Genomic DNA, 12,891 nt, shown 5'->3' on the forward strand with positions numbered 1-12,891 from the left:
CCGTCTGATCCACTTGATCAAACGATTGTTTTTTTCTTCCATGATTTGTGTGATGTTCGTGTGTGAGCGTTTTGTAATATTATGTACCTACTTGTGTGCGTGCTGCGACGAAATTTTGACTTCGATTTTTTTTAATCTCGTAATTTCGATGCTATTCCGTCTCTAACTACTACTACAAGTACTTCTACTAGTTACTACAGTAGTACAGTACTACAACTGCAAGTACTCAGTAGTCAGTACTGCATAGTGCACGAACTGCACGAAAAACAAGCACACTGGTCACTACAATTTCCCCTTTTCGTCCGTCATGATAAAATAAATTAAGTAAAATCGCAAATCGGCAAAACAAACAGCTCTCAGCCAGTGTAAACAGTATAGTGTATAGTTGTATTTTTCGTCGCTTCCCATACGTTATTCCGTCTCTTAACTAATATCCTACGGGTGATTGAGCCATTGAAGAAGAGCGAGTTCGTATAAGTACATGTTGCGTTAAATATTGTAATAATAATAACAACAACAACGCTTTATTTTAGTTGTTTCATCACTGTTGTTACGATTCCCGCGCGATGACATTTGCGTGCTGTTGAAATAGCGTAAGATTTTCGTAATACGCTTTCCGTACCGCAAAGCAGCTGTTGTTCAGACACACCAACTAGGATATGGGTCGCAAAAAGAAGAAGCAGTCCAAGCCATGGTGCTGGTATCCTTTTTAATGTTTTTATTGTAATAGTTCTTACTTTTATTTTATCGAATTAATTATATGTGGATATTTATCTAGGTACTATTAATCATATTATCAAAAACTTATTTTCTGTATTAATGCAGACACAATAAAAATGGGTATATAAAATATGGTTGTCTATAGATGTGTAGATTTACATTGATTAATTCTTGTTTTTTTCTATAGCAATTATTGATTTAATCCTATTTGTAGTGGAAATAGCAGTTGTATGGTTTTTCTCTAGATCTATTGTTCAGTTCCTGAAAGGACTTATTTAAAGCATTACTGAATATTTAAAAGTAGATTTGGTAATTTAGATTTTTGCCAATTATATCTGGCAATGCACCACCACCTTAGCCAATAATAAAATGCAAGTGTTACCACTTCATTAAGTAAAATTAAGTTCAAGGGTTGAAAAGGTAAATCATAAATGTTCAGTTGAAAAATTTGTTTTTTTGGCAACTTATATGTTATACCTATTTATTTGTATAGTTTTAAAACTATTAAAAATACAATTGTATTTTTGTTTCTTGACAATCTTAATTGCTCATTTTATATTACTATTCCCTTATTATTTATAATATAAGTAAATATTGATTTATTTATGAGTACTTACCTATTATTCAATTATTAAAAGTATTTGGTAACTCATTCATAAGTATAATTGTATTATCACATATTATGGGTTGTGATATTTATAAAATTTTACTGATTGTTTTCAGATTTTGAATTTAATGTTTTAATAAAATATGTGCTGATTTCTATTATCAAAATTTTAATAAGTTACAATAATAATGGTGGTCTATCAAAAAATCCGGTTTATATAATTAGGTATAAGGAAAGATATAATATGATGCACAATCGAACGTTCCAATTAGTATTAACATAAATTTGAACTGTAATTGTAAACAATTTAGTTAACAAATCAATGATTTTAATATAATAATTATGTAAATTTTTTTTGTATAAATTATTATTAGAATTTTTTTATATAGGCAATGACTTCACAAAATTACTTAATGAATTTTTTTTAAATATTATAATATATATAGTGTGATCACAATAATAGGTACCACTGAATATCTCAATTAGGTGAACGTGTATTGAAATGGAGTTTTTGGGATGTGATAGGGAGAACTTAAATACATGTTTTAAGACCAATTTCAAATTTTTAGCTCACCCGGAATGCTCATGCACAATATAACTCACTTTTTTTTGAATGGCAATCCAATTTTTTTTCTGTAGATTCTCGGGTAGAGAATTTTTTTTAACGTTTGTTGTGTAAACTTATTTTTCTATTTTCAAAACAGACTAAGTTAGAGTAAGTCAAAATTTAGATTTATACATAATTCGTGCAATAAAAATAAAATTTATCGTATGAATTGTTCAAAGTTTTTGTCATAATGTTCTGAACAATTTTAGTCGTTTCAAAAATTCAGTCGAAGTTGCCTCTTAATTTGGTTCTCACTTAAAATATCATATGCTGACTGTATTTTGTTTTATAAGTCTGAAGTTGTATTATACATGAGCGTGCCTAGAGAGCAAAAATTTTGAAATTGGTATCAAAATATGTATTTAACTACTTCTCATCAGTGATGTGTCCCGAGGGTTGGGCAAACTGGGTACATACCCAGGGCCTCATGTGTATATAATATTATAATATACCTATCTGGTAAATAAAATATTTCCAAACATTTTAGCATTTAATATTGTAAGTACAGGGCCTCGAATTTTTATGTTCTGAGCCTTGCAAAACCTGGGAATGGCAATGCTCCTCATTACCTCCTGAAAACTCCATTTCAATATAATGGCACCATACTGACATATTCAGTGGTATATAATACCGTGATCACTAGAGCGCGGATTTGTATGCACTTATAAGTATTGAATTATGCCATATAATATGCAGTTAAAATCATGATAATATGTAAAAAAATACACAAACATTTTTATTTATTTAAAATTTACAGTAAAACTTATTTTTTATTGAAATACTTAATTAAAAACATTAAGGGAATTTTCTGAAAACCTTAATTTATTTTTAAAATTTTATTCATTATTCAAATGAATAATCACATGCATTTCAAGTTTTTCTTCTGTGATGCTGTGTCGTTTATTGGTTAACATATTTTTAAAGACTGAGAACGAACATTCGACGTCAACCGAAGTTATTGTGGCATATTTAAAGCAACTTAGTATTGTCGGATCTTGATAAAGATCTTCGAGCTACCTAACCGATGTAACTGAGTGTTGAGTGTTATGTCGATAACCAACTGACACAGCATTACTTTACGTCATAATCGATTATTTATCTTGTAAAGGTTTAAATAAATGTATACATAAATTATTATTTAGTGACTATAAAATTTAGTTTTAATTTTTCTACTTTATTTTATACATTTTTTTTAATTTTTTTAAATTTTTGCTTCAATATGCAATAAATTTTGGATTTTGCCAAAATATGCAAAAAAAAATCACCATTCGCTTCAAATTTTGATGATTTGTGGACATAACTGACAACAATCCAAAAATATTAAAAGGAAAAAAATATGCAATTGCATAGAAATCCGCGCTCTAGTGATCACACTGTATAGCAGACTTTTTATACTTCCAACTTTTACTGCAATTCAATAATAATAGAGCATAATATCCCTAATAGCCTGGTATACTAATATACTGGTGTCAAATAAAGTTGAATAGAATATGTATCCAAATTACTTATACACTAGGGAGCTTCTTATATAAGTATGCTAATTTGATATCATGGGCATAATTATTTTAACTTTAATTGGGATAGATTGAATCTTTTTTGTTAAGACTCTTAGTTAAAATATTGTTTTTAAAAAATAAATTTTACTATTAATTTAACTACCTAAATTAAGAGTAATATCTAGTTAGTTTAATATTCTATTAACTATCAAAATTATTGAGTATATTTGATCCTAAATTAAATATTAAGGTATTGTAATCGTGAATTTGATGATGAAAAAATTTTAATTCAGCATCAAAAAGCAAAACATTTTAAATGCCATATATGTCATAAAAAACTATACACTGGTCCTGGTTTATCGATTCATTGTATGCAGGTTAGTAAATTATTAATTAATTACCAATACACCTAGAATTATTAAATTTGTTTAACTATTTTATAACTTGTTTTCTAAATTTATTTAGTTTTAAATTATAATTTGAATGTTAATATTTCTAAAATTCTCGACCCTTAAGTTTTTTAAATAAATTAAATTTTTTGTAACTTGGTAACTTTTAAGGTAACAAAAAATTATTTTATAAATTTAACATTTGTTTTCAGGTACATAAAGAAACAATAGACAAAGTGCCCAATGCACTTTCACATCGTTCTAATATTGAAATAGAAATTTATGGAATGGAAGGAATTCCAGAGGATGATATGAAAGAACACGAACGACAAAAGTCTGGTAGTAAAGGTAATATAATATAAAATCATGATGACATCAAATTTTTATAAATTAACAAACAAAAATATATTTTTGATGTACCTATTATTTTAATTTAATGTAAATATTATAATTTGCAATTAAAAAAAGAATAATCATATATTTATATTAACTATTATTGTAGGTACTCGATCAGATAGTGATGATGACACTGGACCACCTATAAAGAAGAAACCAGAGTATTCAAATCCAGCTGGTCCATCTGTCATGCCACCTTATAATCCTATGATGAATCATATGCAAGCAATGGGCTCTCCTTATATGGGACCAGGGTAATTAAATTATTATTATAAGTGGTATAGTCTAAAATATATGAAGGTATACGCATAACACATTCTAAAACGTATTCAAGAAAGAAAAGAAAAACTAATAAAGTTGTTGATGAATATATAATTTTTACCTTTACCCCTTACTTAGTAAGACGGAGACAACACATTTCGGGTGTAGTATCCTTTTGGGCGTAGGTTAATTGAGTCCCAAACTACATTACTGTTTTTCAAAAGCGGTGAATTGAGTCCCTTTAAAAAAAAATTAAAGTGGTGAATTTTGTCCCTTGTAAAGAAATGAAAGCGGTAAATTGAGTCCCTCGTATATTATTAGACTAGTTTTCCATATTACCTATACATACAATCATGCATCATTATTTAGTTATTGTTAGCATATAAGCACACATATATCAGCATTATAATGGACGTAATGAAAAGTAAACGTAATAAAACAATTTTTATTTCTAATGATTACAAATTTTGATTCCATAAAATGTTAAAAAAAATGCAATCCCGCGTAGGACTTGCTCATTAAGTACATGTAAGAGCTATTTGAAAATCAATGATTCCAACACAGTTATTGATAGTTTTAAAGATCACAAACACAATAAACTGGATGAAAAAACTTTAAAACCACTAAAAACTAACAATGGTTTCAAACGATAAGCTTTCAAAGATATTTCAAGTAAGCCATCTAAACTTACACATTCCGAATTAAAAAAAAAAAATGTAAATTAATTAACTTTGTCGGTGACTGCTCTTATTAAAAGCAATATACAAAATATTAGGTCAACTGTCCATAGGGTTGCCAACCGTCCAGTTTTCACCTGGACAGTTCAGATTTTCTGAGTCCTGTCCAGTGTACAGGTATACCTTTCAACTGGACGCCATAAACTATTAAATGTCTAGGTTTTTCCTAAGTCCCTCAATGTCTTTCTGGGATCCCGACAAGTAGGTATTAACTTTTAGATAATATAAGTACTTATGATGTATACCTTCTATACATATATCAATAAATAATCGTGGTAATAAAAATTATAAAAGATCCGATACGATTATTATCTATCTGTACTTTGGTACCTAATTAACATAACTAAAGTGTTCATCAACTCGTAAAGGCGGAAAAAAGCGAAAAAAAATATACAATTTTAAAAAGCAAACCACATTTACTTATTGTATTATCATTTATCAGAATTATAGTAATAGTAACAAACTAAACTAATAAATATATTTATATTATTTATTTTACGACTAAAAAAAAAAAAGGTTTTCAGTAAACGTCCAGTTTTACAAATTATAAAAGTTGGCAACCCTAACTGTCCACCCTAATTTTTTAAAAACTAATTGAAACGCATGAAGTTATTAACCCTACAGCACACGCTTCACGGTAAAAAAGACCGGGCTTTTAGAATTTTGTTCATTGTTTCAAAAATACGAAATATTAACCTAACTCAATCTAGGTACCTTCTAATTAGATGATAAACTAAAATTAGATACAACTCCTGACTGGTTAAAATTTGATGTCTGTACTATAGAAGGGTTCAAAATTCACTACCTATCAATATACGGTCTAAAAGACCGTGTGCGTACTATAATGTGACATTAATACACAATTTAATTTTATGAAAACTCAAATATGGGTTTTTTTTAAAACTCTCTAATCGCCAATAACACGTTATTTTCTATCGATAAAACGTAAATGAATATTTTATTTTCATTGTGAATGGCAAGATTGTTGCTAGTTGACATTGGTTTGCCATACTGTGTGTAACTGCAAAGTTTAATTTGTTTATATTATGTATCAATAAAATCATTTGGCAATTTTTATTTATTCGAAATCAATAAAATAATGATTATTTCAATTTATCAAGTTTTAATTGAAATATTTTAATACACGGTAAAAAACACTGTATGCGTGGAACCTCGTGAATATTTTTAATGTGTGTGATCTAGGGTTAATAAAATAATAATTAAATTGAATATGACGAGCCCTTTCTAATGGTTAATGATTACAATATTAATATTATCGAATTTTCAAAAACTTCCTACTTAAAAGTTTCATGTGGCAAATACAATATACGTTGAGGGTTCGATTAAAAGTTGTCCCAAATATTTTTTACAAATCTTTATAATTTACACACTTGTAAATGAAATGTATCCAGTTGTTCCACTAGTTTTTTTTATTACCGAATAAGGAAACCAAACAGTGGCGTGTCCGGAACTTTTTTTGTGGATGGGCCACAAAAATTGAGTTCAGAATGGTTTTACCCCCTCCTAATACTAAAATTTGATCTATTTATAAGTTTTAGTATTTTTATTCTATATAACTCTAGTATTTATATAAAAATGTTGGTGGGCACATGCCCACCGGGCCCACATCCTAAACACGCCACTGAAACCAAATCTTATTTTTATTCTTTAAGTATATGGTGGATCAGTGTACAATTGTTGGTTTAACATTTTCACCAAAATATATTTTTATTGGCTTTGAAAAATCTATACGCGCAACCATTTTGGCCAGCAATTAATGTTAAAGGTTGTTGTTTTCACCTTGGGCAAAGTTGGTAGAGAATAATACAATGCCTTGTGCAAATTATAAAAAACGAAATTCAGAGGAAAGTATTTATTTTTTTATTTTTTTTGGTTTACCATTTTAGTCCGAAAGATGTTAATGACTGTTTCTTAAAAGATATTATGCCAAAGCTTCCTGCCAATGAAGATATAAAATTAATTACCAATTATATTTTAAAAACATACATTGCATCAGATTCTACAACAATAATTTTTGACAATATCTAATCGTACAACAAATAGTTGTGAATCATTCATTTCACGTGAAACTGAATAGTTTATTTTATACTTCACAGCCAAATATTTATATTTTTATTGATGCACTTAAAGAAATCTAGTCTAATACATATATTCAAATAAGAAGTAAAGAATTATGTAAAAAATCAAAACACATTATAGAAAAAGAGAACATACTAAGAGAACCAATGACGTAGTACAAAAATAATAAAATCAGTAGACTTGACTTTATTAAGCTGGTATCATTAAAATATTTACCTATTTAATATCAAGAGTATTATTTACCTATTATTATTATTGACAATATTAATTATTAAATAATAATAATAAATAAATAATATTATTTATTCAACAGTTGACATAATTTACCTATTATTATTAATTTAGACAATAGGTACTAATTATTATAAGAATTATTAATTTACTGAGTAAATATTTTATAAGGGACTTAGTTTTAGGGACTCAGTTCACCTCTTACATTTTTTATGAGAGACTCAATTAACCTATGATTTTTTTTTGGCAGGACTCAGTTTACCTAAAAACAATAATTTAGGACTCAATTTACCAAATCCGATCCTCTTGATGCATTTTACAAGAATATAATTAGTGATTTATAAAATTGAAAGTACAATGTGTTACAAAACTTAATAATAAAAGTTAAAACATAATCCATAATATAAAGGCCAAATATGTTTTATTTTTAAAAAGTTCAAATTTTTTAATTTTTTTTTCTGTAAATGAGGAGAAAAATTAATACTTTTTAATCACACTGCTTACCTTTATTTTGGTTAAAAACTGAAATACATTATTCTTTACACAACTGACATAGTGTTTTTTTCTATTTTATAAATTTGGCTGTTTCAGAATAAGTTAAAATTTCTATTTATGTAATCATTTACCTTTAATTTTTTTATTTCCATAAATTGTATAAAGTTTGATGTCATTTGTAGTTTGTACCTGAGTTTTGCATTCAATGTTCACCAAGACCTATACCCGTTAACAGTTACATATTAGTACTGTGTATTACATATGACGTGTAACATATAATCTTATCTATATTTTTGATTTTTTCTACTGTGTTTATTTGTAGCTACTAGTTACTAATTACTATTCAAGCAAATTTAAAGGTCCTACTTGATCAATTTTTGAAATTCATTAACGATCAACGCTTAAATCATGTCCTACTAAATAGTGTGCATTTAAACAATGATGATCAATTAAATATTTATAGTAATAATATTAATGCTTTTTATAAATATTTTTCTAGTAAAAAATAGAAAACTAATATTATGTCAATGTAAATTATAAACATCATAATTCACCTATGTTCTTTTTCTTCTGTCCACTTTTCAATTTATTTAATTGCAATATTCAAATCTCTTAGTTCCAAATCCAATCCTACTGGCACCTGATCTAATACCAAATTTATTTTTTGGTTTTTCCTTGCCTTAATGTTGCCTGTTTTGTATCTTGGTTTATTTATTTTATTGAAAATTGTAATCATAGTATACAAGAAGTATTGGTGTGTTGCAAAATGTATTATATCAGGTGTTCTTCAAGGATCCCATTGAGAATCAATATTATTTCTCATTTTTATTAATGACAACTTTTAAAATTTATGTTAATTTAATGTTTGCTGATGACTTCAAAATTATCCATATTGTTAACTGCTGATATTAATTCATTTTAATTTAATTTAAAAATGTTAAGATTACACTTACCTGTAAAAATATAAATAATACTATTTAAAAATTTACAGTTATAAAAATAGTACCTGATTAGGTACAAATTGTAAATATTTTTTAAATTTTTTTTAACTATACTAATTTTATTATTTGACAAGATTAGGAGGAACTTGGGGTATATCTAAAACAGTATATATATGACTATACCACTGCTCATAATAAATTCATTTACATTTTATAAACTATTTTGTTATATTAATTAGAATGCCAATGATGGGTCCTTCTGTTGGTCCTATGCCACCTGGTCAACCAGTGGGAATGGCAAATAAACCATTATTCCCCAGTGCTGCAGCAATTGTAAGTTGAATATTTCTTTACATTTACCTTTAATGTAATTACACATTTGTATATTTTAGGCTAGTAACTCTGATGTTCGTTCAAACAGCACAATGGTATCTGGTGGTCCTGTTGGTGGCCTAAATAAGTCAGCATTTCCTGCATACTCTGGGTAAAATATAAATTAAAACACTATGCAATATACATTATTTTTTCTTTATAAGTGTAAGGGATAATTCATATCATAGTGAATTGCTTATTAATTTCTTTAGTTAGATACTCCATGTACTTAATGAGAGAAGGAACTTGTGTTTCATCAGTTGCTGCACATCTCCTAGTAAGATGTGGAAGAAATTTTGCCCTTAAGCTACCGCTGACATAAGTTTGATGTGTGAAACAAGTTCCTTCTCTCGTGAAATAGGAGTATGGTATACATTATGAGTTATGAGTCTTAACTTATGACTATTTAACATGATTATTATTTAACTGTTCAAATTCTAGGAATGATAATGATTCAAAATCAAAATCACTTATTAGTTCTACTGGGACATCTAGTAAAATAATTCATCCATCAGAAGATATTTCTTTAGTAAGTTTAATATCACAAATTGATTATGCATTTATAACTTAATATTTGAATTGTAATTTTAGGAAGAACATAAAGCTCGCTTTTCTAAGTATGCTATTCATATCGACATTCAAAATCCATTACCAACAAATATTACTGAGCAACATCAGCTTGGTGCACCACTCATGTCGCCTCATGGTCAAGTGTCTCCTCAAAGTCAACAATTTCAACAACAACAACATCAACAGCAGCAGCAATTACAACAGCAACAGCAACTTCATCAGCAACAACAACAACAACAGCAGCAGCAGCAGCAGCAACAGCAGCAACAACAGCAGCAGCAGCAGCAGCAGCACCACCATCACCAACATCAACAACACCAACAAGCAATTCAAAATGAGGTAAGGTAGAGAATATTTAAGCATATGGTTCCAGCTTCTAATTCTTAATAGAGGTTATCCACCTCTTAACCATTCAAGGTCCGTTAAATGTCCTGTTGACAACTGAAACTGCTTAAAATCATAAAGTAGATTTAATTGAGTGGACTGACTTTGTAAGTACAAAAAATGTGAATATTAGGACAGGTTTTTTTTTTAGGTGAATTTAGGACAGTTTTATTTCTTTAGTTTATCACTTATTTATTGTTATGCAAATTTTCTTCAGTCGTGGTTAGATTGTAACAAAAAATACATAAGTTGTAAGATACAAAAGTTTATCAGGTTGGGTGAATATAAAGTGAGTAAATTTTCAGGTATTTTTGGTTAATATTTGCATCTGCTCATAAATATATATTTTGCTTTATACTCATATATTATTTATATTATTATTATTATTATTATCATTATTATTATTATTATTATTATTTTTAACATTTAGGATGTTTTTTTGTATTAATTTATTTGTTAAATTCAACCAAATTGAATTTTAATTTATTTTAATAATTTTAGATGGAACGACAAGTAGCTGCTATGGCAGCAGTTATGCAACAACAACAACAGCAACAGCAGCAGCAACAACAAAGATTTGCAACACCAGTTATATCAATGCCTAATATGATGCCCCAGCCTCCCACTGTTTTTATGGCTCAGCAGATGCCTACTCTTTTACGACCTTCTTTAGGTGGTTTACCACCTCATGCTATGAGTATGCTGAGACCTCAAATGCCTATTCATCCAGGTATTTATTTATATAAAAATATAGTTATTAACTATTGTATTAAAAGCTTTTGTTTTGAGTAAACAATGAATTATATGTATTAGGTTTAATGGTTAACCCACCGATGGTCAATCCTTATGCTCCCGGTGGACCAATGGGCTTCCCAGGCGCTCAAATGTTAGCACCGATGATGCACCCTCGCTTCAGATGATCAGGTTTGTTGGGGGGCGTATTACTCGTGTACAACAACACCCCCCCGTCACTTTTGTAAGTTGTTAATTTTTTTTTTTTAATTTCCAATTAAAAACAAATTGTTAATTTTTTTGATAAAAATTAAAATTAATTTCCTATTGAGCTTAGGATTATTTAAGATTAAAAGTTAGTGATTTTCTTTTTTCTTTTTATATGAAAAATATTTTTAAACTTCTATCTATGAACTTAATTTATTTACAGAATTTAATTATTTCCCCCATTGATTAAATTAATGAAAATATAACAAATTTCTATTCATACAGTTTTGTTTACAGAAAAGAAAAAATTTTGAATAATAACTGAAACGCAGTTTCAGTGAAAAATCAGTAAGTCCTTTTATATTTTAAATGTCCTTAACCCCTCGTTTTTCATTCTTTGGATTTTTTTTTCTTGATTTATTTGTATATTCCCAAAAATAGTTTGTAACTAAATGTCACACGTACATGTTTTTGTAGAACGTGTGTGGTAGTATTTATTAGTGTGACGTGGATTTCGTACAAACTTTTTACGCTCAGCATAAAATGCACAGCAAATTTGTTTATATATATATAAAAAAAAAAAAAAAAAATGTTGTTGAATGTGTTTTAATTATTTATATAGTGTTATGTTGTGAGAATGAGTAAGTACTAATCACTCACGTATAAGATATAGTAAAAATTCATTGTTCATCTCAAAAAAGCGTGTTTTTAGGTTTAGATATATAACGTGCCTACTGATTTCTCAGATGACGCGGCTCAGAATTCTGTAAACTTTGGTATGTCACTTTGCATTTTTAAATTAATTTAAGGTCTAATGTTTAGGGTTTTAATTACTAACATATTAGAATTAAAATACAATTGTAAAAATGAAAACAAGAAAACACACTTTTATTATTCTAAATCATTAACAAATTTATTATCATTACATTATTATAATTTATTATACATTAAGTACGTGTGTATGATGTAATTCAAGAGGTAAGAAATATTTGTTTTATAATACTAAATCTTTGGAAATGCATTGTAATCAAATTTTCTTTTAAAAAAATTTGATTATTACCATGCATATTCTTTTTTTTTCAAATAAATGTAAGCACATATCTGAAAATTGGTTCAATTATTTCTATAAAGTGAATCCTCTAAAAATGGTGAGTACTTCATTAATGAAAGTTTATTAATCCTCCATTCAATTTTCTTATTGCCAATTATTTGAAGATTATTATATCACCTAAAAGTGATTACAGTGGTATTCAGAATTGAGATTTTATTTTAAATTATCTATTTAAATATATTATACTAATAAAATCTGAGTGAAAAATCTTAAGATGATTCTAAAATATAATCGTGATAAACCAAAAAATAATACTTGATTTTAATTTACCACTGTATGTGACTGGATACAGATCTTTGAATCCCTTTATTAATATTTAATCAATTATTTTTAATTTCAATCTAAAGTGTATATAGAAATTTCAAAATTGGCAATTTTAATGTTAATTTAATTTTTTTTTATAAATTTAAAATTAAATAAATAACATATTAGGTTACCAAATTATTTTATTTTATCTTTTGGTCTATTATTATTGATTTATATTTATATACTTAAATACTTACGAAGTATTGCATTTTCATTATTTAAAAATAGT

General features: G+C 27.5%; 1 protein-coding gene across 2 annotated transcripts; it reads left to right on the top strand.

Moving 5' to 3' along the window:
* The first annotated feature begins 86 nt into the window (after positions 1-86).
* LOC107163326 (uncharacterized) lies at positions 87-11,230 on the top strand. 2 transcript variants are annotated; one of them, XM_089226224.1, is made up of 11 exons: positions 87-467; positions 534-700; positions 3,681-3,807; positions 4,032-4,167; positions 4,322-4,469; positions 9,220-9,313; positions 9,373-9,464; positions 9,794-9,881; positions 9,944-10,261; positions 10,808-11,036; positions 11,120-11,230. In XM_089226224.1, exons 2-11 carry the CDS (start codon positions 660-662, stop codon positions 11,224-11,226), a joined length of 1,380 nt encoding a protein of 459 aa, XP_089082350.1. In that variant the 5' UTR covers positions 87-467; positions 534-659; the 3' UTR covers positions 11,227-11,230. The 2 variants fall into 2 exon arrangements, with proteins under 2 accessions (XP_089082350.1, XP_089082351.1); XM_089226225.1 differs by having other exon boundaries at positions 88-477.
* Positions 11,231-12,891: the final 1,661 nt, after the last annotated feature.

Source organism: Diuraphis noxia, unplaced genomic scaffold (genome assembly GCF_037042655.1).
Source record: "Diuraphis noxia isolate RWA-SAM2 unplaced genomic scaffold, SU_Dnox_SAM2 contig0004, whole genome shotgun sequence".
NCBI lineage: Eukaryota > Metazoa > Arthropoda > Insecta > Hemiptera > Aphididae > Diuraphis > Diuraphis noxia.

Excerpts from the sequence above, each read along its gene's own strand:
- LOC107163326 (XM_089226224.1), top strand. The coding sequence starts at position 660 with ATGGGTCGCAAAAAGAAGAAGCAGTCCAAGCCATGGTGCTG. Across the intron at positions 9,882-9,943 it reads CATCAGAAGATATTTCTTTA|GAAGAACATAAAGCTCGCTT; the intron begins GTAAGTTTAATA and ends TTGTAATTTTAG. Across the intron at positions 11,037-11,119 it reads TCAAATGCCTATTCATCCAG|GTTTAATGGTTAACCCACCG; the intron begins GTATTTATTTAT and ends TATATGTATTAG.